Source organism: Phacochoerus africanus, chromosome 11 (assembly GCF_016906955.1).
Source record: "Phacochoerus africanus isolate WHEZ1 chromosome 11, ROS_Pafr_v1, whole genome shotgun sequence".
NCBI classification, from domain to species: domain Eukaryota; kingdom Metazoa; phylum Chordata; class Mammalia; order Artiodactyla; family Suidae; genus Phacochoerus; species Phacochoerus africanus.
Genome location: NC_062554.1, coordinates 132765853 through 132793846, shown reverse-complemented (window position 1 = coordinate 132793846; position 27994 = coordinate 132765853). Strand labels below are relative to the sequence as shown.

General features: G+C 50.8%; 1 protein-coding gene and 1 long non-coding RNA gene across 10 annotated transcripts in view; one reads left to right on the top strand and one right to left on the bottom strand.

The window, feature by feature from the left end:
• Positions 1-27994, bottom strand: part of LOC125110792 (uncharacterized) — a 147521-nt gene that overhangs the window by 36050 nt on the left and 83477 nt on the right. For 3 of the 5 annotated variants that reach the window (XR_007130720.1, XR_007130721.1, XR_007130723.1), the window contains one exon: positions 7666-7880. This is a non-coding gene — a long non-coding RNA (uncharacterized LOC125110792). Of the gene's footprint in view, positions 1-7665; positions 7881-9858; positions 10091-27994 lie in introns of those variants that run through there. The other 2 variants (XR_007130718.1, XR_007130724.1) reach the window with 2 other exon arrangements.
• LOC125110791 (uncharacterized) lies at positions 14508-18923 on the top strand. Of its 5 annotated transcripts, none has more exons than XR_007130715.1 (5): positions 14508-14727; positions 15043-15100; positions 15460-15551; positions 16978-17094; positions 18586-18923. XR_007130715.1 is itself a non-coding variant. In XM_047752384.1 (5 exons), the coding sequence occupies exons 1-5, from the start codon at positions 14626-14628 to the stop codon at positions 18598-18600; spliced, it is 315 nt and encodes a 104-aa protein (XP_047608340.1). In that variant the 5' UTR covers positions 14508-14625; the 3' UTR covers positions 18601-18923. The 5 variants fall into 5 exon arrangements, 1 of the variants encoding a protein (XP_047608340.1); XM_047752384.1 differs by having other exon boundaries at positions 16978-17025; XR_007130713.1 differs by lacking the exons at positions 14508-14727; positions 15043-15100; positions 15460-15551 and adding an exon at positions 15709-16208 and having other exon boundaries at positions 16978-17247.

Sequence of the window (27994 nt, the reverse complement as noted above, 5' to 3'; positions counted from 1 at the left end):
ATAGTTACAAGTCAGATTCCATTTCTTGATTTAACCAACATTTCTTCAGCAGCCGTCTCCCTGCTTGGACCTGGAGTGGGGGAGGGGAAGGGAAAACTTCTCCTTTGGCATCTAAGCTACACCAGTACGACCGCAATGAGAATGGACAAAAATGCTCGGAGTCAAGGCCAAGAAGGTGATGGAGTTGACAAGTTTTGATGACAAATAGGATGGGAAGGGGAGGAAAAGAATCAGGGGTGACTCCTAAATTTCCAGCACGAGCAACTGGGTGAAAGGGGATGCCACTGATAGGAAAAAGGAACACAGCGGTGTTTGAGGGAATGAGTTTGGGGCAAAATATGATGAGTTCAATTTTGACTTGTTGAGTTTGAATTGCACCTAAGAAACGCAGCTGCAGCTGGAGATGTTCAAGAGAAAGTCGGACACACAGGGCTTCTTCTGCTTAGGACCGAGATGCAGCAAAAGACACAAACGTGGGAGGCAGAGCAAAAGGTAATTTGTAAAATGAGAAGAAAGGAGGGATGGAGAAGGGAGGTGTATCTTTCCAGCCCTCAGAGAGATAAGAAGATACAAACAGAAATCTCACCATGCTTTGGAACTGATCACTAGCCTAGATTTCCAAAAAAGACGCTACATTAGTGAGGAAAACCCCATGAAGTCATTAAAGGCAGCCTTGATTGGCCCAAACAGTCTGCATCTTTCAATAACAGCAAACGGATCCCTGGGCAAACGTGGCTGCACAAACCCTCCCTCTGCCCTCCGCCAGCCTGGCCAGTAATGGTGTGACCTTCCAGATGACCTTCCCAATGACAGAAGATCCTAGGAAAGAAGGCTTTACCAGCAAAACTCCTGAGCTCTGCCAAACAGCACTACCAACCCCAGCTTCCCAGAATGGAGCCACAGGATGGGATTTTACCAGCCCATTCAAAGAAATTTTTTTTTTTTTTTTTTTTTTTGCTTTTTAGGGCCACACCCGCGGCATATGGAGGTTCCCAGACTAGGGGTTGAATCAGAGCTACAGCTGCTGGCCTATAGCCACAGCCACACGGGATCTGAGCTGCATCTGTGACCTACACCACAGCTCATGGCAACACCGAATTGCTGACCTACTGAGCAAGGCCAGGGATCGAACCCACATCCTCACAGATCCTAGTCAGATTCGTTTCCGCTGCGCCACGACAGGAACGCCTAAAAATTGCTATTAAAAGAAAGTTGACCGGGCTTTATCCCAAGAGCTTTAGCATCTGCCCAACCTGCCTTGGGTTTGCCTCCACCCATGAGGCAGCACCCCAAGAAGCAAAGAGCTTCTCCGCAAGCCTATAGCAGAGAGGACCCCAGGGGAGCATGGTTTAAGGCACAGAACCTCTGTGGGTGCCCTTGGAAAGAAGGCCTTTAGCAGGCATGTGGGATGACATGGCAGGGGCTGGGCTGAGCACAGAGCAGGGAGAGGGCGGGTGCCATGGTACCCAACCAAAGCCAGGGCGGGATGGGGCCGCCTGCCAAGTGATGAATCTCCCTCAGGTCCAGATGCTTCGACGTCAAACCAAGCCCACCCCTTTGGGGCTAAAATCTGTTTATTCTTGGCTACGGAAGATTTGGGGCTTTCAAAAGAAGAGAGGAACTGAGAAATGAGAAGAACATCCTGAGGTCTTATTAAATGACTCTTGAACACTTCTGTCAACATAAAAAGCACCAGCTACACACGAATGTCCTGTAACAGCCTCAACAGCACAAACACGCTTTCAGGTCACCAAGAAAAGTGTTTTGCAGAAGTGACCACTAAAACCAACGAAAGAGAAGTTCCCGTCGTGGCGCAGTGGTTAACGAATCCGACTAGGAACCATGAGGTTGCGGGTTCGATCCCTGCCCTTGCTCAGTGGGTTAACGATCCAGCGTTGCCGTGAGCTGTGGTGTAGGTCGCAGACGCAGCTTGGATCCTGCGCTGCTGTGGCCCTGGTGCAGGCCAGTAGCTACAGCTCCAATTAGACCCCCAGTCTGGGAACCTCCACGTGCCATGGGACCGGCCCTACAAAAAGGCAAAAAAAGACAAAAAAAAACAAAAAACGACGACAGAAAAAATAAGAAGGTTCATTTTTCAAGGTTGACTGAAGGCACACATCACATCCCAAGGGACCAAATTAAAAAATCACACCCAGAAAGGGGCTCCCTGGAACCTTTTCTAAGGACAGGTTTTTCTTCTCTTCCTTTTCCCTTTTATTTTCGGATTTTTAAATAAACCTTTCATTTTTCCACTTTAGAAGAGTTTCAGATTTACCTTCCTTTTTAATATCCCACAATTTAAAGGAAAATCAAAAATTGATTAATCAGTCCTGATAAAGGTGTTTTTAAGAACCACCACCAAGGCTATCTAACTTTGAAGAAACCTGGCCTTCGAGGAAAAGCTTAGTCTGACACGAGAAGCCAGCAGTAAACCTCACAGGGGTGTCGGTGGCCTCTGCGTCAGCTGAAGCCAAACGCCAGGAATTTTTACGGGTCAGAATTGATATAAAAATATTCCTTAGCTTTTAGCTCCTGACAGTTGGCAAGAAGAACTCTGGCATGTTTTGGTTCACCCTCACCACTCGGCCAGGTTACTGGACTGTGACAGCGACAGGCTCGGAGGGGAAGAGAAACCAGGGGAATGGCTCTGGGAAGGGCCAGAGCTGGGACCAAGAGGTCCTCTAAGTCCAAGCCCAGCATTCCAGCCCCGACGCCGCAGAGATCAGGAGTCCAGCATGATGCAGCTAGAGACACCTGTTAGAGGAGCTCCCGACATGGCTCAGCGAGTTAAGGATCTGGCATTGCCAAGAGCTGTGGTGTAGGTCACAGAGGTGGCTTGGATCCCACGTTACTGTGGCTGTGGTGTAGGCCAGGGGCTGCAGCTCTGATTCAACCCCTAGCCTGGGAACTTCCATGTGCCACGAGTGTGGCCCTAAAAAGAAAAAGAGACAGAGAGAGAGAAAGGGAAACAGGTTAGAGAAAAAAAGAAGATAGAGAGGAGAGGGAGAGAGGGAGAGAAAGAAAGAGAGAAAGGGGGAGAGAGAGAGAGAGAAAGGAAGGAAGGAAGGAGAAAAGAAAGCAAAATGCCTAGTAGAATCCTGCTCGTAAGGCATCTGCAGGGAGCACGTCCTTCCTGGCAACACAAATCCCCCTTTGAAGGGCTGTTTCTCCAGCCATTTCCTACAGGAAATACATTCTGCAGAGCCAAGTGGCGCCCCCTCTGGGCCCTCCTCCGCCAAGCCCAAGGACAAGCCTCGCTGTCTCCCATAGCTGGTTCCCCATCCAGGTGACAATCAACGCACCCAAGCACAGGAAGTCACAAGAAAGGGATGTGGCCCACACCCCCAACCCCAGGTGACCAGGCCAGATAATACCAGGAAAGACGTTCAGATCCCCTGGGTCCCTTTGTCACGTAGCTCTTGGGGTCACAGAACTGAACAGACCTGTGCTTCTCAAACCTGGGGGTCTGTGAATCTGGGGGTGCAGATTCTGCTTCAGTAGGCTTCAAGGGAGGAACCCGAAATGCTGCCTTCCTAACCAGCTCCCGGGTGCTTCTGCTGCCTCAAGGACCACACTGCAACTGTCAGAGCTGGGATGGCCAAAGGGAACCTCTCTTTCTCAGTGCTCTTCAAACCAGGCTCCTGGGAAGTTCTAATAAGGTTCTGGAAAGATCAGGAGGAAACCAAGACCCTCTCTGTACCCCAGCTTCAACCAGGATGGCCTTGCTTCTCTGTTATAGAAATTGAAATTCTTCATAAGATTTCATTTGATAAAAGGGTTCCTTTGTCTTCTAAATCTGAAAGCTACTGCTCCAATCCAACAAGCTTGCTTTACAGAAGAGGAAATCAAGCGAGCGTGAGAGAGGATAACTGAGTCACATGAAGTGACACAGCTAATCTGTGGCCAAGCCACACCAGAGCCTTGGCCTCTTCTTCCCCACCCGACTCTTCACTCTCTTGGAGAGAAGGCTTTACAAAAGCCATGACTCAGCGGTTTCTCCTCTTTCTCTTGGGTTTACCCAGGTAAACCCACCAGAATCCCACAATGCTCTGCCTCTGCCCACCAGGGGCTGGCTCTTCAGAGCTGCCCTGCCAGCTCCACCTGACAAGTCAGGGCAGCCAGCAGAGGAGGGAAGAAGCTTCCCGGAGCAAGGTGAAAGAGAGCTGCATTCCCAGAGGCAAGAGGGGTAGGCTGTGGAATCGTTGCACAGATGGGCAGGCATGTGCCTGCAAGACTTAAGAATTCCTTGTCTCCAAGGAGGGGCCCAACTGACTCATCAGGGCACTTCCAGACAGCTTACTTCAAGCTGATTTGCAGCAGGCATGCTAGGGCAGCGGCAGAGCCCCAGCTGAAAAGGGACGTTTGTCATGGACGGGAGCAAAGCGGGAGCTGGGGGAAGTACGTGGAGGTCGAGGAACGTCTAGTACCAAATCTGGGAGCAGGAACTAACAGACACTCTGAGGCATGCAAGCTGGGGCCGGGGCATGAGTCAAGACAATGTGGTGCCTGGCCCCAAGATCCTACGATCTAGAGAGATTGTGAAGAAGCAAAGAACACATGTGAGACCCTTAGAGACCAGTACAGAACAAGACGGAACTAAAAGCTAGCCTGGAGGGTTCAGACTGTAACAGCCACAGCAGGTCAGCGCAAAAGAGATCACATGAGCTAGAGCGTCTCGGGCGAGGGGTGGAGGGGAGGTGATGAAGGCCACAGAGCAGCAGAGAGGATGGGCAGAGGAAGGCAGGAAGAGAGAATTAAGTCACGGATGGTGACGGAGGTGGACAGAGGAATCAGCAGGTGCTATAAGCAGCATCTGCAGGGGTGCAACATGAATCACGTCTTCAAGAAAAGCAAGGCAGGGCATGGGTGGCTTGGATCCTTAGCAGAACCACTGCCAATCCAATCCAGTTCAAAGCTGCCTCTGCCTCTCGACAGGGCTTTTCTAATTCTCAAGCTATCAGGCCACTCCAGGAGCTCTGCAGCTCTACAGGCCACAAGAGAAATGCTGAGTTCCATTTTGTGGAGGTCTTGAGCCAAGTTCAAGGTCACATGTCAAAAACCATCAATATCCATGCGTTGTTTCTGGCTCCGGCTAAAGCCTCTCTATTCAAATCCTGGGATATACTCTGGGAATAGAATCAGGTCAGCCCCAGGAAGGACATCAACCCCAGAGATACAGAGAGACGAAATGCTTTGTCAGAAATATCAATTACAAGAGAGAAATCCAACACCACTTCTTTTCTACTCACACCTGGCTCCGGTCGGACCCCAACCAAGCAGCACAAGTGAGTCTTGTTAAAATCTCATCCCTGACTCAATCTTCCCACATCTGTATTTCTGAGGTAGATAAGTCTGGGTGAGCCCTGCTTCCAGAGGATGCCCTGCTCAGACTACAACCCTAAAGATGGAACTGCAAAGCCTCCTACTTCCTGCCTCACCACTTCATCGCCCACCTCCACCGCCCCGTCTCCTGACTGCTGCCCTGTGTTCAGCCCAAACGACTCAGCAGCCTGGCATTCTTCAAGCTCACTGGGATCCCCAAGGGTTACAGATAACAAGTCATGGAATCTGATTCCTTGACCCCTGCCTCTCTCTCTCTGATCCATCCTAGCATCATAACCTTCCTACTGCCCTTCCGCAACCTGCTCCGGGTCCTTTCCCAAGTCTCTCTACAACCTTCTGAGGAGTTAAGCTCTGCCTGAAGAGTCATCTAAGGCTGCTAGAGCTGTAAGGAGCCTCAGAGTCTGTCTTTGCCAGCTCCATCCCTTTGCCAAACAAGAAAACTAAGAGCTACAGATGGGAAGTGACTTGTCCAGGGTCACACAGATCCTTGGTAGCAGGGGTGGGCTGGAATCTTGGTCTTCTAACTCCCAGACCTCAAGATCTTTAATCACCTTATGGCAAGATGGCATCACTTCCCAAGAACCTACCTAGCCTCCACACAACCATATCCCTGAAGCCATTTGCAAGTGAAGACACATGTCTGATGGCCACATGGTCCATAAGGGATCCTGGTGGTGGGAAGAAGAGCCTGGCTCAGCTATTTGAGATTATTTTACTTCCCTTTAAGACTCAGCCAGCGATGATTAAGTTGCTGACCTAGATGGCACACCTTTATTGCATAGTCACCCCCAAAAAGGAAGCAGAGGCATATCAAAGGGAAGTCTGTGTGAACTGCATCACTAAAGAGTGAAAGGCAGAGCAGAGCTTATTAACACCCTGGCTACATCTTGCAACAATTGTGTGATTAATTCAAATCACTCCCTGATGCTTCTTTTCAGACTTTCAAACCACTCATTGTCTGCAACCATTTTGTCAAGCCCCAAGCAACAGAAATCCCACGCTCCCCACGTCTTCAGTTCTGCTGGAAAGAAGCTGTGTGGGTCTGGCAGGCTGTCCCGAGTGAAATGAGCTCTCGGCTGAAAGCCCAGGACACCTGGGTTTATTTGTTATTTACTGAGTAACCTTGAGCCCGTAGGTTTACCTCTCTGAATTTCACCTGCGTGGGAGAATTAAGCTGGAGGCAGAGAAAGAAACAAGACAAACTCCCCAGGGGCCTTGCAGGGTAACGAGCCTGTGACACTGGCTAACGCCAACATCCTTCACTGCCTCCACTGAGAGCAGAATGAGAGCATGGGAAACTAATATTTATTAAGCATTCGCCTTGTGCCAAGGATTGTGCGGGGCTCCCGCCAGCCTGCGATGTGGGATCAGGTGAGTCTCAGCTGTGGAAAGAGTGATGAGAAATGCAAAGGCCTTCATCCGAAGGAACTCAGTTTAGTGAACACAGAGCCGGGATTTAAATAAGGTTCTCCTACTCAAAAGACCTTACTTTCTGCACCAGACGACAGTGCCTTCAGCCAAAGATGAGTTCGTATGAGAGGGCTGGGGGGAGGGGTGCAAATTGAGAGAGAGAGAGACAGAGAGAGACCCAAGGACACAAATCATTCAAATACCAACAGTCAAGGTTAAGGAAATGAATGATGAGGACTGGAAGGCAAGGGGTAAATTCACTGCCTTCTTGAAAGGACCTGAGACTCAAGGTCCAGCAAAGTAAGTAATACAGGGCTTCCAGCCCAGGACTAAGAGTTTGGTTTTGTTTGTTTGTTTGTTTTTAAGAGGAAGCTAAAATCCAGAATCTTATGCCAAACCACCTAATTTATATCCGTAGCACCTCACCCATGCCCAGGTTCCACCTAAGACCCCCTGTTTGCAAACCCCCGATGGTGAGAATAATCTTCTCAGCATCGGAGTGAGAAAGACAGAACCACTTCACTCTGGGACCCTGGGAAGACCTCACCTCTGATTTCCATTTTGGAGAAAGTGAACTTTCTGGAATGTTCAGAGCTAGGCTACAAGGGCACTGTGATTCCACCAACCCCACTAAATTGCAGGGGCTCATACCAGTAATTCTTGTCTCCCCTTGGGGGAGCTGAGGAAGCCATGCATGCATGCCACTAAAGCCAGGAAGAGTAGCTTTTTTTTCTAATAAGCAACAAATTATTTGAGGGGGACTTGGTTGAAAACTCGTTCTACCTCTGTAGTTATATCCAATTAAACCATAATTACAGGGAGTCAGCACGCATCAGAGCTTAGTTGGAAAAGAACAGAAACACCACAATTCTTCAAAACGCTGGCTGGAGGGAAACCTGTAATTTCACCTACCGTCGTCCTGGCAGAACCTTCATGGGAAAGATACAGGCAGCTCTTGACATTCCATCAGAGGACAATCCAGCCGGGGCCTCTCGGCCACTGTGTGGCGTTGGCTCACTTATGGTTCAGAAAAGGCAGGCGTACAGAGGTGTCTCTTATTTCCTCTCAAACAGGCTGAGAACTAAGGGCAGACTCTCTCCAAACCCAAAAAGAACGAGGCCCTCGCCCTGTGGAGAAATCGGAAACACACATGGTGAAATCATCATCATTCTTTTATTTTTTCTCTTGAGGTGGGGATGAAGGGCACACCTAGATACATATTAATGAATTGATAGATAAGTAAAATCTACAAGGACACCCTTTGGAAGCATGTCTAAGTCCTTGCACAAAATCCCATTTGCATGTCCATTTTCCATTCTCACTCGGACCCATGGTCCTCGAAGGCACGTTGCAGGGTTAGGGTTAGGGTCTCCAGCTACAACACGCGGCGGAAGAGCTTCATTAAAGCTTGGAAGGTCTGCCACGCGCAATGTTATAACAGCCCATTTTGCTAAATCATATTCTTCTCCCGAGAGTCCGTGGACGTGTCCGTTTCTGTTGAATCCTTTCCACGCCTGCACGAACTCCAGGCTTCACTCTGAAGGGACCGTCTAACCGAGAACCTACCAGGGGCAAAAAGCCTCGGGGCTGTGCCGAGGCCAAGGGTGACTCTGCAGAAGCAACATGCGCTATAATTCCTCCTAATCCCCACCTCGTTTTTGTCGCAAAATACGTGCCTGCGAGGGAGGGAAGTTTTAGTCAATTCATCACGCCGTCATTACACCCTGACCCTGTATGCACGGCCTCGTGCTGGCTTCTGGGGGGAAGAAGAAAAGGACTAAGAGCCTGAATTTGTGACGGGAAGAGGAACAGCAAAAGCCTTGGCCCTGAGTCAGGAAAAATCGCTTCTCAGATGTTAATCCTAACTCTTCTTAATTAGGTTGCTTCACATGAGTTACGTAACCTCAGTTTCCACACCTGTAAAGTGTCTGTGCATGAGCCTTACAGGCAACCCTGGCATCCACATCGTAACAGAGGCGTTCACGGCAGGCAGAGTGTAATCAAAAGCACTAAGTAGGAGTTCCTGTTGTGGCTCAGTGGGTTATGAGCCCAACTAGCAACCATGAAGTTGCGGGTTCGATCCCTGGCCTCGCTCAGCGGGTTAAGGATCCGGCGTTGCTGTGGCTGTGGCGTAGGCTGGCAACTAAAACTCTGATTAGACCCCTAGCCTGGGAACCTTCATATGCCGCAGGCGCAGCCCGAAAAAACAAAAACAAACAATCAAAAAGCACCGAGTAGAAACAAACATGTGGACATTATCTCCTGGAAACCAGCAGCAGCCCAGTGAGACTACAGCTTGGGTTGCAGGACCAGAAGGAGGCACCCTCCAGGGCCCACAGCCTCCCTACCCCAAAGCACTGAGGGCTACCGAGGAGCAAAGCAGACAGGAGAGCTGACTCTGGGGAAGCATCGTGGAGAACCAGTGATGGGGGAGAGGTGGGGTCAGGGGTGTGCTGGGAAACGCTTAACAACCAGCTCTCAGCAGGACCCTGACTTGTAACCTGGTGTACGTACTCCCACCTGTGGCTGATTTCCAGCTACCAACAAACAAATTTAACAACCAGATGGGAAACTATTTCCTGAAATGGTAACAACTGGCTCTCACAGCCGCAGTACATCTCTGGGTTGGGCTGAGGAAAAGTGGGGGATGCCAGCCAGGTCCTCGGCCCCAGAACCAGGTACACCCAGCAACTCCTGAGTCCATAAAACTGTACATTTTAACATTCTGGAATCTCAGTTGTGACAAACACAATGACTCCGAAATCCTATACAGCGTTAGAGGAATATTCCCGTGCATTGTCCAAGCATTACTATTATGCCCGTATTACAAACGAGCCAACAGTGACTCCGACTTGACTAAATTGCACAATTAGCAATGAATGGGGTCTGAGCCCTCACCCCACCCCAGAGGGAACCTAACACCTAGCTCCTTCCCAGTTCAGGAAGCCTGAGAGCCCTTCTCAAGCTCCACCTCATCCTGAGTTTCAAATGATGCTGAATAGACTTAGGGCATCAGTCCTCCCAGCGTTTGGAAAGTGAATCCCACAGTGACCAGTGCAGCTGGCGTTCTCTTCTTCCTTATCCCCCTCCCATCCAGTTCCCTACCCCAGTATCACAAACTCCAAACTCCTCGCTCACGTCTCTCCGACCCAGGAAGGGACGCAATCTCATCACCTCCAAACCATTTGCTTCAGTCCTGCTTCATGCTCCTGCTTATTAAATTGTAGGATTATCCCACTCTGCTGCCGCGGCAGGGCTCCTGGGCGGGTTTATTGCGCTGTTGCTCAGAACTGCTGAACTCAGCACCAGCACTGGCTTCTCCAGGACGGGGGCAAGACGGATGAGCTGGCACCTGCGAGCCTCCGAGGGCAGAGACCTGTGCTCCAAGCCCCAAAACGATTCCCCACCCGAAGGTCTGGTTTCTAATTATTTTGCAAGTATGAGAGAACCACGCTTGGCTTACTTCCCCCTCTAAGAGCGCAGAAAGTGTCGGAACCTTTCAAAGAAAAGTGTGCAACAACCCAGGCCTCCCCCGCTTTTTCTAGCTCATCCATTTTGCCCACCTAATCGCCTTTCTGTGACTCGTAGGCAAACCCAGCTAATCCTGCGCTTGTCATTAGCTGCAGAGACATGTGCACACACACGCATGCGCACACCAACCCTGCCCGGTGCTGCGCTAAGCATTCTGATGGCCTCAAGTCCACCCATCTCTCGTTACCCGCTCACCCGTCATTTTCTCCCCATTAAAACTTGCCCCTCTCCTGCCACTCTACCTCTTTATTTAGCAAATTCTAACTGGCACCTCATGAAACATACAAAACACGCGGTGAGGGAGCCAGCAGAGATTGCCAAACTCGATTACCTACGTAGATCCATCTTGCATTGATGCTGATGAGGAAGCTTGGCTTATATATTTTTTTTACCTCCTAGGCAGGGTGGGCCCTTTCAGTTTCTTCCCATCCTTCACTCCAGACCCCCCAGGTAGTAAACCTGCGTCTGTCCAGTGACCCAGGGTGGAGCTTGGGCTCATTTATCTTTTAGGAAGAAGACTCGCTGCCCACCCCTGCTCAGCCCTGCCACCCGGAAGAGTCCCTGCACCAAATTCTCTCTTCTCCAGTTGGTGCACTTCCTCGAGCATTTTTTATCTCATCTGGTAGCACCTCCTTTGTGAAGCCTTCCTGATCTCTAAGACAGGGGTGGAGGCTCCTCTCTCTTGGCTGCTGCAGTGTTCCGGCCCCTCCCTCTTGTAGCACATGTCCCCATGCTGGCCCCTTCACTGCACTGGAAAGTCTTTGTGTCCAGGGGCTGAATCTCAGACATCCATTTGTCGCCTGTGTCTGGCACATAGTAGGTGCACAATGAAGCCTGCGCGACAATATGAACTAACAAAGACACTTTGTCTCCCCTCTGCATTCTCCAGACCCTCTAGTTCTTCAAATGATAAGGGCCAGGAGTCAGGGATGGAAGACCGTACAAGCTGTCTCCAGCTCAGTGATTTTAGATTCCCCCGGTGTTTAATAACATGGACCGCTTCAGCTCATCAAAGCCTCTTCAGTTAAGAATGCTCCCCCCATCCCCTCTGCCTTCCTAAAGCGGTATTCAGATGGTAACAAAACATAAAATCTCAGGAGTTCCCTTTGCGGCGCTTCAGGTTAAGAACCTGACATAGTGTCCATGAGGATGCAGGTTCCATCCCTGGCCTCACTCAGTGGGTTAAGGATCCGGCTTATGAGCTGTGGTGTAGGTCACAGATGCAGCTAGGATCTGGCATTGCTATGGGTGTGGCAAAGGCCAGCGGCTGCAGCTCTGATTCAACCCCTAGCCTGGGAACCTCCATATGCCGCGGGTGCAGCCTTAATAAAAAATAAGTAAATAAATAAATAGTTCATGGTTTAGGAAGAAAGACCAGAAGTCAATAACTAAAAGATGATGTGTGACAGAGGTGCGCACAGATCACAGGTCCTAGGTGCGGTATGGGGTGTGGCGTCAGGAAACAGGGCACAAAGGGCTGGCTAGAGAAAACCAGCACCAAACTCAACTCCTGGGGGACAACACGTGCACCAGGCAAGTCAACTAAGAAGATGCAGTGACGTGAGGGGGGGTGTGTACTGATGATGGCGGGAGGGGCCTCAAGCTGATGTGCCAACTTTGGCCCCAGCTGCTCAGACAGGTGTTCTTAGACCCCTGGTGGGTATATGCAGAAATAGCTAGTCCTTCCAAGTTGAGATGAGACTTAGCCTCTCTCAGGGGAGCTACACTGACTCCAGAGCCATCAGGTTTCTTTCCCGCCTGCCTCTGTTCTCTGTGGTCCACTTCTAAGAAGTTTCCATGGGGAACTAGTGATAGGAAAAGAAATTGCCCCTGATTCTATCCCTTGAGACCCCAAAGAACACACGCAGACAGACCTCTTTCACAGGGCAAATCCCCCTGTTCTTACACACAGCTGTGCTAGCCCTCCCGCCATTCCCCGTCGTCACTTCTCCAGACTAAACAGCCCCTAGCTCTTAATCCTTTCTCAGAGTGACCTCTTTTCAAGTCCACTCATGTTCTGATCAATATTTTCTCACTTTCAGTCTCATATGGAACTTTCTGAAAATGTGAAGCCTGTAACAGAGCTGAGTATAATCTGAGCAGCAGAGAGTAGGAATATGACCTCCCCTGTTTTCTATCTCATATTTCTAGTAATACAACCAAAGACAGAGTTTGCTCTTTTGGCAGCCACATCACAACATTGAGTCTCATAGTTTACCAAGCACAAACTCTAAGTTTTTTTTGTTTTTTTTTTTCTATTTATGCTGTTGCTAAATCACATTTTCTCCACCTACATTAGTGCAGTTACTTTCTGGGCCGAAGGACAGAACTAGGCAAGTGGCAGTGAGTTAGCATGCACTCTTCCTGCCTTTGGGCCCTGAGAAAGCTCTCAGGGAGAGGTCCTCCTGGCTCCTCCATACATGGAGCAGAGCTGGAGGCCTGGGACCAGCGGAAAGCAGGTCACAAAGTCTCCAATCCACAGGCAGCCCAAGGGCCGTCCCCCACCTCCAGGCATAGGCCCTGATGTCCCCAGCAGGTTCCTAGGACTAAGCTGTCTCTTGGTGTCACTCTTTCCTTCCTGTTTCACCCGAGAGGCCAGCCCACTCCAAATGTTGTGCAACAAGGCTCTTTGAAACTTCAGTGGCTTCTCCCCCGTGGAAAGACCTACAGTTGACTCCACAGTCCTTCCTGGAGGAGCTCAAGCGCAGGGTGAGGCGTGGAGACGCCGCCGCCACCAAATTAGATGAGCTGATAACCAGTATCTGACCTGATCGGGTGCTGGAACCCTTGGGAGACTTTACCATCTTTCGCTTGTTTCCACAAAAACCAAAAGTGAGCCAGGCAGATACGGGGCTGGAGGAGGTCAGGGCGGAGGCAAAGGTCATGTATTTTCAGGACCCAGCGAGGCGTGTGGGGATCAAAGACCCTCTGCAGCAGAGCAGCCCCGGCTCAGGTGTGTTCAGGGAGGAGTCAGGATCAGGGGTACACAGTCCCACCGAAACATGCAGCCCCGGGGCGGAGAAAGTGAGCAAACGTCAAAACAGCCAGCTCCTGAGCAAGGATGGGAGCCCTGTGCTCCCAGCCCAATCCCCCTGCCCTCCCCCCTGCATTCTCCCCTGCCCACAAGCCGCAGACCCTCTTGGGCGGGCAGGCGGGGCAACCCTCCATAGAGCCTGGGGACTGCCCCTTAGAGGTGCGGGACTAGAAATGTGCGGGCAGAGAAGACACGCGGGGCGCTTGCCTCTCAAGCTAACTTCGGAACAAAGACCCGGTCCTAGGGGCAAGGGGACAGGAGACAAGAACAAAGTCACCCTGATGTGTCTCCCAGCCCCCTCTCGACCCAGCTTCCAAGAGCCCACAGGGCATCCTCCTGGCACCTCGTGAATCAAGCTGAGGGGAAGACAGAAAACACCGCTCATGAGAAAAGGGCAGGTGAGTCCCATTCATGTCTCTGGCTTATAATTTGGTGCCATTTCTCCGAACAAATTTAGAGGTCAAAGATAACCCCTGGAGGGAAAGAACCTGACCCGCAGGATTGTGCATATTTTCTGCCCTCGGTGCCCCTCGCTCCCCCTCACTCCCCTCACCGCACATTTTGGGGCTGTGTATTCAGCGGCCAGTCACCGGCCTCTAGTCCGACACGGGCCCAGGGCGAGCTTCTGAACCAGAGGCCGAGGGATCCTTGTCAGAGCTTTCATTCCAGCCAGGTCCTAACCAAGCCCCCACGCCCCTTCCTCTTTCCAGCATCTGCTCAGATGTCACCTTCTCTGCGGCACCTTCATCTCATAGACGAAAGTTTGCAATTTCCTTCGGGGGAAGGTATCCATGGCGTTTTTCTCATTGGCCTGTTTTTTCCGCCCGTCTGTGTCCGTGTGGATCTGAGTTGGGAGTTCAAGGGCCAGCCCAGCCCCTCACTCACCTGGTTCAGAGCAGATGCTGTCAAGGAGAGAGGCAGGGAGGGGCAGGGTGTGTGAGTGAATGAATGAGTGAACAAATGAAACATGGGGGGAGATGGACTGGGAACAGGGTCCCTAACCCACAAGCCTACATCATCTCATTCACCGCTGCTTCTCTCTCCACCTGACTCGCTGGGACATGGAAGCACCAAGGCTGCGATGAGGCAAACTGCGTCCAGCTGGCAAGGAAACCAGGTGGCCCGAGGTCTGGGGAGGAGCCCGTGTACTTAAGAGAGCCCGCACGGGGCACGCGCCCTTGCTCGTCCCCAGAGGAGCCTTTCCTTCTCCCAGCAAGCGTGCGGGATGCTCCAGCCGCGCCAAGGCCCTCCGGAACCAGGGAGTTGGCCGCAGGCACTCCACGGCCGTGGTAAACAGCCCTCTAACGATGGAGGGCTCGATGCGGGAGATTTCAATCCCGACCCTACACCGGCTTCAAGAACTTGAAACAGACATTCCCCCCCAGAGCCTCAGTTTTCCCATCTGTTTGGTAAGAGGCTGGGATTGGCTGATGTCTAAAGGGCCCCTGAGCAGATAGAATTCGGGTTCCAGGAAAGGCTGTGGGTCAGGGCTGCACCAGGAGACCCTATAGCCTGGGTTCACTAATTCCCTCCTTTTCCAGGAGGAGAAAGCGGCGCACACATCAGATTTGCCTTGAGAACAAATGGAAGTCAGGCTAGGATGCTAGTGGGAGAAACGCCACCTCTGAGGGCCTTCACCTGCCCTGCTCTCCAGGTGTGGCATGGGGGAGGGGGAATTAAAATAATGTGTGGTTGATAATGCAGTCTCCTTTATGTTTCCCCAGGAGTTTGCTGGCTCCGTCTCCAGTTCCTTTTGTCTCTTCCCACATCCCCTCACTCAAGGTAGGCTTCTCCCCACCACATGGAATGAAAGAGAAGCAGGTCACAAAGCCTCACAGGTTATACAAGCCGCTCCCCCTGACAAGGAGCGGGGCAAACTTGCTCTGCACTAAATGCCAGGACACCCCACTGGGTGGGCCTCTCCTCGGTCAGACCTATGGGTCCCTTGATGGGCTGGCAGATCTCTGCTGGATCCTGAAGTGCCCCTCTCAGAGCTAGGATCTCAGGGACATAGCTGAAAGCTCCAGGGGCCATCCAGTACACACACACACACACACACACACACACACGCACAAAACACGTGCACACACAGCCTCTCCTAGCCAGGGGAAGATCTGAGCTTTCTTTTCTTCCTTCCCCAGGTCTCTGGGAGCCTGGGCCTTCAGAGACAGCCCTCAGATCACCTGAGTCTCCCAAGGATGGAGACCTCCCCTCCATTTTCCAGAACAATAAGGTTAGATGCAGAAAGGCCCGGCCATTCCCAGCCACCCCCCCCCACTCCTCCCCAGGTGTGGGTGCTGAGAGGTGGAGCCACAGCCAGGCCTCTCCCCATTGGGCGGGCTCCACAGGTAACCTGAAGCTGTGCTGCCAGGTGCATAAATAAAGTGTGGGGCTATGGTACCACCTCCTTGAAAGGGGCCGAGTCCTTCCTCAGCCTTGCCTTGGAAAAACCAGCTCCTCTCCCTTTCATTGTCTGTTCCCAGCTCCTGTGCTGCAAGCTCATCTGAGCCCCCCACACTCCAAACTCTCTCTTTCCGGCTCCCTGAACTCCCCTCTCTGCCAATCCACTTTCCTCTGCCTTCGTACTCCTCACCATTAAGGGAGAGGGGCTGTCCGGGACCAGCCCCCACGGCCCCGCAGGACCCACTTCTGTTCTGCACGGGCCTGCTCAGCTGAACTCCCTCTACGGCAAGGGCTTCTCGTTTCTTACTCGCTGTCCTCCAATCTTAGGAAGGCAGGAGCAGTCCAAGGCTTGGACTTCCTTTCCTTCCTCTCTCACATGCACGAGTCTCCAGCCACCTCTTTGTTCTGAATTCTCTCATGAAAATTCTTTCGAAACAAGCTCAAAGAAGGCCCTGCCCTCTGACGGTACAGACCCTGATACCTCCAGGTGAGTCTGAAAGCTCTGGATCTGGGGGGCTGTGAGAAACCAAAGCCAAGAGGCTCCACCAGGAGGGTCACTGAGCACAAGAGAGAAGAGGGGGATCTGTGGGAAAAGCCACGTTCACTCAAAGTGGAGCGGCCGCTTCCTCCAAGGTGAAAAGAAGTGAACCTGCCGCATTTTTAACCAAATCCAGTCAGTTCTAGGTTTTCTTGGAGACTTCCAGTGATCCCAGGCAATAAGTCTCACTGATAATGGGACCTGGCGGTGAGGTGGGTGCTAAGCAATTAAGTACCATGATGGTCGTTCTGGTTTGCTTTCAGGAAAACGTACCCAGTTAGAGGGACAGGGGTTTGGCTGGCTTTTCAGTCCTGGGCTGGAGGGTGCAGCTAGAAGAGGAGCTTCAAGACCTGGTGATATTCTTCAGTTCTCGTGTCCAACACCCAGTCCTGAAGGCAGATGGGGGCACAGGAGAGGAGTCACTGGGTGAACTGACTCTACAGCCAAATACACGTGTGGTTTGCTTCTCTGACCAAACCCCAGGGTGCCAGTGGCCAAGTTAAAAGTCCCTGGGACATCCAGCTGGCCAAGGCTTAGTAGAAGAATCTCGAACTTGAGGTCCAGCGTAGGTCAAGGCTGCTGATTCAGGCCCTAGTGCATCTTCTCTCTGTCTTGCAGCAAGCGCAGGGCTAGAGCGGGAGGGCGGGTGAATGAGAAAGGGCTGCCCTGTCTGGGCTCTAATATCAGCGTTCCCTGCTGTTTGCACAATTTTTCACAGACACGGTCGTCGCTGGAGTGTCCGCCCTGGAGGTTAAGGACCCCAGAGGTGGGTGAGGCTCTCTGCACGTGCCCGTTGAGGATTTGAAGAATCTGGTGGACTGTACCCATTGGGAGGGTAAGAGTGGGGTAAGATAGGTCTGGAGGGAGAGGACTTGCCCCCTACGCTCTCCGAGTTGGGGTTGAAATCCAGAGAGAAAGCAAAGAATCCTTCTGACCCAGATCTATGTCCTCCCATCATCTCCCGGCATCACTTATCAGCGCCAAACAGGTTGGTCCCTTTCTTCCTATGACTTTGTGAAATGGTTCAAAGGCGGTGCAAGGGGCCTGCATCTTCCAGATGACTCACAAGTGGGGCGAAGAACCATAATTACAAAGGAGAGTGGGAGAGGATGGGCCAGCCCCCTTCCGCCCAGGCCCCCCCCCACCCCGCTCCACACACCCTGCGTTCACCTTGACCAAGGGAAGCCAGGCCATGCCTCGGCAATAGCTGGAACCCCTGAGCCCTCGATAAAGAGCTTTGGAGAGGCCCAGTGCCTGGGGCTTGTGGGCGGAGGCAGAAGCCATTAGAAGCCACTGCCTCTCTGTGTCGGGTCAGAACAAGCCCAGGAAGAAAGTATTCCAAACAACAGGGTGGAGCTGCCCTAACTCACCCCTTCTGCAAGTTGGTGCTGAGAACAGCCTTTTATGGTGCTTACTTGGAGCCCGGGGCAAGTCTGAGCACAGCGGGGAAGGGCGGAGAGGCAACCTCACAGCTACAGGGGGAAGGCATTTCTTTTGGGAGGACAGAGAGCTCTCCGAGGGTTCCCATCCCTCTGTTTAGTTCAGCCTCTGAGAGCCACCGTATGGCCCCCTGCCCCGCCTCCAAGCCCCCAGATGATGTGGTTTCTTGTCCCTGCAGGTTGGGGAAGGATGTGGGGCCACTAGAAAGTGGCCACCCGAGGTGGATCCCTAGGAGCAACACCAAGGAGGCTTACCCTCCTCTGCCTACCCAGGGCCCAAAGAGCACGCCTGCCTCCGGCCAGGTGTTCTTCCCCCCAGTTCACACCCGCACACGGGCCGGCCGCGCAAAGTGCTGCTCAGGCTCTTTGGAGGGTGCGGGCTGGAGAGGAACTGCTCCACCCCGCCTTCCAGGGCCCTGGTCCGAAGGCGCAGGAGACGCATTTTCCCAAAGCGGAAATCTCAGAACACCTGCCTCCCCAGCACGGGAGGAGGACGCCCAGCAGCCCACCTGGGTAAAGGCAGAGACGTTTCCACGCAGATGTGGGTGGGATGGTCCCTCAAGGGTGAGAAACAGCAGAGGTCCCAGCCTGGCAGCGCCAGCCCACCCCGCGGCCCCGTCTGTGCCGCAGACACAGGGAGGTTCCGGCGAGCTGGCTCTGGGCGGCTCCCGAGGGAAGTGATCTCCGCCAGAGGGTGTGAGGACTCGGAGCTTCCCCATTCCCCGCGACCGTGACTCCGATCCTGGAGGCTTTCGGCCGGGCAACCAACGACCCGGTGTACCGAGGCCAGGGTTGCCACGTGGCCCAGACTCGGCACAAGACCTCGGAACAGTCCACGTGTTTCTCTTGTCCTTCATTCCACCGGAGTCTGTCTCATACCCAACCAGATTTCAGTGGAGTGAAGCTCAGGAGGCGTGGAGCTGACACCGCAGCAGAAGCAGCGACAAGAAGAGCTCTGTGATGCATGCGGTCGCCCGCCGACTCCCGGGCCTTCGACGTCACCGCCCCTTTGGGTTACAACGGAGACCTGAGCTCAACGACTGGCTCGGGTTCCCTCCCTCCATGGGTCCTCCAGGCAGGTGGCTGGAACTCTATTCCCAATCGGCAAGGAACTCTCTGCCCTCACCCCCCCCCCCAGAGGACCCGCAGGACCTGCACAATGGGGTAAAAAAGGACGAGGATTTAAAAAAGCATTTATATCGTAATAAAATAAGTGTAAATATGATGGACGTGAAGGCAGCCTGCAGATATGCCAGACGCGGCCCAAGATCGACAACCGTAAGGGCGTAAATTGCGTAAAGGTTGATGCACTTAAACACATTTGACACATAAAAACGTCAGGTCCAGCATTAATCATGTACCAATCGTGATTGCCTTTAGGGGGTCTCTTCTCCCCAAGACATAGGCTTAAAACGCTCACCTTGATAGAAATCTGGTGGTCTGGGGGGGGGCGACAAATAATGCTTCTCAGCTGTCAGCTGTCAGGGTCTTTGATTTGCTTGGATAGATTTAGCACGGATTTCATCGGCGTTACAATCCTGGGTTATGTTTCTTTTTTTTTTCCCCTGCACATTCTCTCCTTTAGGGAAGGAGAAGGTTGTGGGGAGGAGGAGGGCGGGCCCCCAACCCGAAGGAAGCCGCACCGGGTTGCTGTGGAGATGTCTGAGCCTTTCTGTGAGGTTGCTCCAGTAAACAGGGGCTCCTTCGGGGAGCCTGTGGCATAAAAAGGCGCCTCTGAACAAAGCCAGGTCTGACAAGCCTTCAGAAAAACCGGTTTTCACCTCCAGCATGTGCTCCGGGCAGCAAAAGTCAGCAGATGCTGGTGGTCCGGCCGAGATTTTCTTAGGAACCCCACTCTAAAGGACACTCTAGCTTTGCAGATGGAGGCCTGTCACCTGGGTGTCCAAGCCCCCTCCCCCAGCCGGTGATCTCTGAGGGGAGGGGCCTCTACACACACACACACACACACACACACACACACACACACACACACACACACACACACGACACTGCCCCTCAGGGATAAAGGGCTCTCAGACTCAGAGCAGAAGCCAAGAGAAATAAGCATTTCCCAGAACACGTTCCTGCCTCAAAACTCAGGTTCAAAACCTCTTCCCTGTCGCCCTCACCCCTTTATGCTGAGGCCCACAGACAACAAAAGGGCAAGGAGGCCAAGCCCTGGGCAGTTTTTGGAAGCATGTTTACCCATAAAAATTATGCAGTGAATGGGGTTGGGGCCCGGGTCAGAGCACTCAGGGCTAATGAGCCCGCAAATGCCTTCCGGTCAAGGTTCTGAAAGAAAAGTCACAAATCAGACCATTTCCATCTGCAGCTTGGCCGGGCCCTTCCACCGGGAATCTTTTGAGGGAGTGTGTGTGTGTGTGTGTGCACACATGTGCATGCGCGCCTGTGTGTGAAGGAGGCCTGGCTCAAGGGGGACCACAACTAGCCCTGCCAAGCACCAGCGAGGGCACAGAGCTGTGGCTACGCAAGGGGCTACTTGATGCCACCCCAAAGCCATTTTCACAGCTGGGACACAGGGTCTGAACGGGCAGGATGGTTTATTTCTCATTCAGAAGGAGCCTGAGCCGGGCTGGGAGCAGCCTGCCGGGGAAGCCCGCCTGTGCCGGGAGCTGGTGGGAACTGCTCCATCCATCTGCCCCATCCAACCCCCACTATTTTATGTCCCATATCTTCATTGCAAAGCATGGCTCGCCACCAGAAAACACAGAGAAAATGATTTAATCAAAATACCCTTGCAACAACAACAAATAATATCGCCCTGCTTGCTTTATTCATGATCTTTTATTGAGGCGAAAGGCAAATATCATTGAGCCAAACCCGAACAAATATATACAAGCGCTGGTAATTCCATATTTTGTGTTAATGGTATACACGGTAGATACAACGCGAGAGGAGTAAATTACAATCCTATCAATAATACATCGCACCCGGGCTCCGGTTTCCCAGGCAGGAGAAAATGCATATTGGTAAAAGGCTCTCCAAATATTAAAAGCCATGCATATAATGAGAGAGTGTGTAGAAGTTACCCAGTCCCCCAGGACGGGAGTCTGGGCTTTGTCGTCAAGGTCCTTTATAAAAGAAACAGCGTACGTTGACACATCCCACAGCTGGGGCTCCCTGAAGAAATCTGGTTCACGATCCCAGCAGATCTCTGGGTGAAGCTTCAGTCGCAGAACAACCTGGCACCCAGGCCACACGACTTAGAGAACTGCATCTATTTGGGCTCCCTGGGTCTGTGGTCAATGTCCAGGGTCTGTAGGGTGACCGACCAAGGTGGACAGGGGGCTGCAGAGAGGCCCCAGTGCGGCCACAGTGTCAGAGGGAAAACAACGTGGCTCCCAGGCCCCCTCTCACCCTGACCCTGACCCTGACCCTGATCATGACCTGTGTGTGACCCTCCAAAAGAAAGGAGGGAAGAAGCATTGACGCCAGGACAGGAGCCAACTGCCTGCCAAAGATTAGAGAGTTATGCGGGACTTTTTTTTTTTTTTTTTTTGCTTTTAAGGGCCTCACCTGCAGCATATGGAAGTTCCCAGGCTAGGGGTCGAATCGGAACTGCAGCTGCCAGCCACAGCCACAGCAACGCAGGATCCCAGCCACATCTGCAACCTACACCACAGCTCACGGCAACGCCAGATCCTTAACCCACTAAGCAAGGCCATGGATCAAACCCTCATCCTCATGGATTCTAGTTAGGCTTGTTACTGCTGAGCCACAAAGGAAATATCTATGCTGGAATTTTTTTTTTCCTGTCTTTTTTTAGGGCTGCACCGGCAGTGGCATATGGAGGTTCCCAGGCTAGGGGCCAAATCGGAGCTGTAGCCACCAGCCTACACCACAGCCATAGTAATGCAGGATCTGAGCCCCATCTGCAACCTACAGCATAGCTCATGGCAATGTCAGATCCTTAACCACTGGGTGAGGCCAGGGATCGAACCCACCTCCTCATGGATGCTAGTCTGGTTCATTAACCACTGAGCTATGACAGGAACTCCCCATGCTGGAATTTTTTAAAATGATTTTTATTTTTTCCATTATAATTGGTTTACAGTGTTGTGTCAATTTTTCACTATAGCGCAAGGCGACCCAGTCACACACACATATAACATTCTTTTTCTCACATTATCCTCCATCAGGCTCCATCACAAGTGACCGAGAGTTTCCAGTGCTATGCTGGAATTTTAAATGTTCCCAGTTCTTCAAAGTCAGTGCCTCCAAATGCCCTTGCTCCTCTCCCCCAGAGAAGCACTTGACAGTCTTATTTGAGATGGAGGAGAAAGCCTTTCTGTCATGGAAATATAAGGCTCATGGACGAATTAGGTGACTGCTTACAAGAGGGCCCGTTCGTGCCACCTGTCACATGCTGTGTCCCCATCTTTGACCTCCCCGATGAAGGAAATGATGGGGAATCAGATGGGCCACCTCTTTAATCAGACCCAGGAAGAAAGAGCATCCACAGAGGGCTGAGCGGCTGTCAGGGGCCTTCTGGCCAAAGGGAGACAATGCAGGCAGGCAGCAGCCTCTGACCCAAGCTCAGAAATGTAAAGGCTGACCAGACACTAGAGCGTGAGTGGAAATAAAATCCTGCTGAAATGGAGGGAAGGACTAGGCTTTCTGGAGAGAGACACCCAGGCATCAAAGTAAACAATGCAAAATATTCCCTTTGTCTGGCAGCAAGGAACAGCATCTAGTACACTTGTCATAGCCTCCCCCACCTCCTCCCCACAGCAGTCCCCCCACTCCCTCCCCACCCCCGCCCCACAATTCCTTTTTCCCCTTTGGAGGGGTGAAGAAGGCCATTTTTTCCTCCATGCATGTCAGAGAGCAGGGCTGGGTGGGACACCTGGTGGTGAAAAGGGGAATTACATCCACGTCGGATTTCAAGCATCACTATGGGCCAAAGGAGACCTGTGCCCTGGGAGATCAGGGAAACCAACAAAGCAAGCGGCTCCCTGCAGCACGTGGTATTGAAGTGGTCTTTACATATAGTAGCCGCTGGGTAGACCCTGACCTATGTCTCTGCTATATTCCACTGATTGGCAGAATTATTTGTGCCCGGGAATAAATATAAATCACTGGAATCTATAAATAAGCAAATAGACACCATGATTTGTAAGATAACTCCTTCATTATTTAAACTTTACTTAAAGTCATGTTGAAAGTAGGTACCATCCCAGGGGCCTCATCTAGCTGAACAGCCAGGAGAAGTTCCCCGGAAGAGAATCTATAGATGAGGAACTCTCACCAAAGACAGTCAAACACTGACTGCTCAGGGCTAATCCAGCTCCTTATTTGCAGTCAAGTGCATTGCTGGCAGCAGGCTGCAGTTTCTGAGTCAGTGTGTGAAGTGGTTAAGAGCGGTCAAATTAGATCTGGTGCCAATTTGATCTGGCCAGGGGACTTTGGGCCAGCCACTTAACCTCTCTCAGACTGACTTTCCCTATCTGTCAAGTGGAAATAAAGATAATAACGGCAAGGACTTACTAGGGGCCAGACACTGCATGCTTTGTGTACAGTAAATCATGGAATGTGCCCGATCACTCTATTCTGTATGATTGATAGTTCAGTTTTATGATCATAAAGCTGAAACAGAGGGAAGGGACTGGCCCAAGGCCACCCAGTTTGTGGGCAACAGAGATGAGATCCAAACCTGGGCTCCCTGGCCCTGGGGTTCACACAGGGGTCTATCACTCTAGCCGATCACACGCTCTCGTGTGAGGATGAGCTAGGACAATGCATGCAAAGTGCTCAGCGAGTGCCAAGTAGAATCTAAGGTCTCAAAAATACTATTTATTTTTGTAACCGCAGTATCAAGACAAGTAACTTTGAGAAAGAAGCTTGTCTAGTGTCTGCTGACCAGGAATTAAGTAACTGCAGGCACGTGTTTGGCTGCCAGCAATCCAGCTCTGAGTTGGCCGTGCAATTTCCTCACAACCAGAGTCGTCTACTTCAGCTTCCGACACAATCCTCTCTTCCTCCCATCAACTTCATCGTAGGTGGATTGTCACTTTTTAGCTTCACGTTTGGTGCCCATCTCCTACTGTGGGGACCTTGAGGATTTTTTCCTTTTTTTCAAAACACGCAGAGCATAAACAAGTAACCATTTTTCCAGAATAAGTGCCATTTTGAATTCTCACTCCATGTTCCCGGGGGCAGGTGGAAAGTACAGGAGAGAGAAGCTGGTGATGAGCAGGATGAGGATGGCGGAGGCGCAAGATGCCGCGTTTGCCTTTTCCCAGAAACACGTCAAAAGTGCTTGTAGAACAATTCACACAGAGCATCTGCTGAACGCTGGCAGAAGACCATAGACTTCCAAAAAGGGCAAGAAACCCTCCATGTAACGGAGTAGAACAAAAGGAAAAAGAGAGAGAAAAGAGAGGGGAAAGAAGGAATCAGGACGGGACCAGCAGAAGAGAATCTGCACCCTGGGAGGCCACCTAACTGATGCAGAGAGCAGCAGGGATGGAGGCGGAGCCTCAACGCCTTGGGGAAAGTGCAGCAGCCGAACTGAGGGCAGCAAAGCAGAGAGAGAGCCACACAGACCATATCCCAGGACACCACAGGCTGAGACACTTGGGCTGGAGCTGGGTGCTGAGACCAGTGCTCCAGAGGTCAGTTCTGGGGACAGGACTACAGCTGGCTGTGTGGACACAGCCTGAGGGGGCCTGGGAACCGTGCCCCACAGGTTAGAGTGCGGAGCGCCATAGCTGAGGGAGCGTGGGAGGAGGCCTGGGCCCGCAGGAGAAGCAAGGTCCTATCACTGGGGAAGGGAGAGAAGAAGGGGCACGACCACGAGAGGGCACCTTTCTCTGTGCACATGCAGGCTCTCGGGTGTCAGAGAATCTCTTCTGTGGGCTACAGCGGCAGGAGCAGGTGCAAACAGCTGTAGCCATCTGGGACTCCAGAGGGTAGGTATGGCCCAGCACCACTAGGGGTTCATTAAGAGGAACCAAGAAAAATTACAAAATTCATTTGCAGAAACGCAAGCTGAGTTAAAGGCATTGAAGTGCAGAATGATTAATGCAGAGGAATGAATAAGTGACTTGGAAGATAGAATAATGGAAATCACCCCATCAGGACGGCAAATGAAAAAATATGAAAGCAATATATGGGATAATATAAAGCAGGCCAGACTACGCATAATAGGGATTTCAGAAGGAGAAGAAAAATAAAATGAGATTGAAAATATATTTGAAGAAATTATGGCTGAAAGCTTCCCAAATCAAAGGAAAACAGATATCAAGATACAGGAAGCACGGAGGGCCCCATACAAGCTGAACCCAAACAGACCTACACCAAGGCATATTATAATAAAAATGGCAGAAATTAAGCATAAGGAGAGGATTCTAAAGGCAGCAAGAGGAAAACAAAGACTTAATTATAAGGGAACCCCTGTAAGGCTATCAGCTGGTTTCTCTATAGAAACACTACAGGACAGAACAGAGCAGCAAGATATATTCAAAGTTCTAAAAGGGAAAAAACTGCAGCCTAGAATACTCTACCCAGCAAGATTATCACTTAAAATAAAAGGAGAAATTAAGAATTTCTCCAACAAACACAAACTAAAAGAATACAGCAATCCCAGACCCATTCTAAAAGAAATACTGAAAGGTCTCCTCTAAATAGGAAAGAAGGAAGAAGCTAGAGACCAGAGGAAATCACAGTCAGAAAGTAATCTCTTAAATAAGCCAATATATGGATCTAAAAGAAAAAAAAAACTATTTGTGAAAGCGGAGACAAACACATGGAACGGTAAGAGGATAAAGGCGAAGATGTGGAAAAGCACATCAAAATCATAAAATGCAGGGAAAGGAGAGTAAGAAAGTCTAGACTCTTTTAATTTTTTTTTTTTAAGAATGTGCTAGAGTCTATATGTCTATTAGGCTACAGCAAGCAAATATAGGAAGGGCTTAACATACTCGAAAAACAGGGCAACCATAAAGCCAAACCAAACAATACATTCACAAAAACCAGAAAGAAGAGGACACAGCGTAAAATTAAATGAACTCATCTGACCAAAATAAATAAATAGATAAAGGAACAAAGGAGAATCAACTGGAAAACAAGGTTTAAAATGGCAATAAATACATATTTATCAATAATTATCTGGAGTTCCCGTCGTGACGCAGTGGTTAACGAATCCGACTAGGAACCATGAGGTTGCGGGTTCAGTCCCTGCCCTTGCTCAGTGGGTTAACGATCCGGCGTTGCTGTGAGCTGTGGTGTAGGTTGCAGACGCGGCTCGGATCCTGCGTTGCTGTGGCTCTGGCGTAGGCCCGTGGCTACAGCTCCGATTCAACCCCTAGCCTGGAAATCTCCATATGCCGCGGGAGCAGCCCAAGAAATAGCAACAACAACAACAACAACAACAGACAAAAAGACAAAAAAGACAAAAGACAAAAAAAAAATTATCTTAAATGTCAATGGACCGAATGCTCCAATCTAAAGCTGTAGGGTGGCAGACTGGATTAAAAAAAAAAAACCCACAATATGTTGCCTACAAGAGACTCACCTTAGGGCAAAAGAGACATATGAATTGAAAGTGAGGGGATGGGAAAAGATATTTCATGCCAATGGAAAAGACAGGAAAGCAGGAGTTGCAATACTCATATCAGACAAAATAGACTTTAAAACAAAGGCCATAAAGAAAGATAAAGAAGGTAACTACTTCATGATAAAAGGGCATATACACAATGGAATACTACTCAGCCACAAAAAAACACAAAATAATGCCATTTGCAGCAACATGGATGCAACTAGAGATTCTCATACTGAGCAAAGTAAGTCAGAAAGAGAAAGACAAACACCATATGCTATCACTTCTATGTGGAATCTAAATATGGTACAAAAAGGAGTTCTTGTTGTGGCTCAGTGGTTAACGAATCCGACTAGGAACTATGAGGTTGCGGGTTCAATCCCTGGCCTCACTCCGTGGGTTAAGGATCTGGCATTGCCGTGAGCTGTGGTGTAGGTCACAGACGTGGCTCGGATCCCGCGTTGCTGTGGCTTTGGCAAAGGCCAGTGGCTACAGCTCCGATTAGACCCCTAGCCTGGGAACCTCCATATGCCGCAGGAGCAGCCCAAGAAATGGCTAAATAAATAAGTAAATAAATATGGTACAAATGAACATACCTACAGAACAGAAACAGACTCACACACATGGAGATCAGACTTGTGGTTGCCAAGGGGGACAGGGAGGGGGTGGGATGGATGGGGAGTCTGGGGTTAGTAGATGCAAACTATTACCTTTAGAATGATAAGCAATGAGGCCCTGCTCCATAGCGCCAGGAACTGTATCCAATCACTTATGATAGAACATGATGGAAGATAACATGAGAAAAAGAATATATATGTATATACGACTGGGTCACTTTTCTGTACAGCAGAAATTGGCGGGACATTGTAAATCAACTATACTTTAAATTTTTGAAAAGAAAAAAACTGGTGAAGAGCTAATAAAAAAAAATTTTTTTGAGCTCCCAAGAAAAGTAGAACATTTAAGAAATGAATCAAGAAAGAAACTGAGAAATAGCAAACAGATCATCACCAAGGGGGCAGCAATAGCTCTGAGCTCAGTATCCTGAAGCCAGACGCTAAAGTTTGAAGCGCACCTTCATTCTGACGCCAGGACTCGAAGTCCCATTAAAGAGCTCGCAGCTCTGACAGCAGGCGTGCTATGCCCCCAGCTGGAGCTCGTGCCCCAAGGGTTTTCAGAGATGGACTCAGTGCTATTATACCACTCAGCCCCACCAGCCACCCGGCTCTCCAATCACCACCCACTCCCAGAGCGTCCAGGGCCTCTCAAGGTAGAGGGTCCTGGCTAGAGACCCCTTACCAGCACCAGGAGGTTCTCTCCGCAGCGGGACGAAGAAGAGACCATAGGAAAAGCAAAAATGTTTACAGAACGGTTTCCCTTTGTCGCATCACCTTACCCCAGACCATTTGCTTTCTAAGAAGGAGAGGCTGGAACAGTGTCCCTGTTTGTAACTGAACCACATGAAACTTGTTTTGGTACCACGCCATTGTGGCACATAGCGCAGCAATCCAGAGGAATATCCTCGCCCAAAGCCCCAGCCCCCTTGGCTTTGCCTTTTACCCGAATTGCACTATATCTACAGCACTGAGGTCCAGAGTCCTTCCTTTCTCAGTGACAGCAGCAAGTTTCCCGGGCCCCTCCAAAGGGCCTCTGTGTAACATGTCCTGCCCTTTGGAGGTGAATGTTAAATATTGCTATGGATTCATAAGCCAGCAGTGCTCCTTTGACTTGAATGT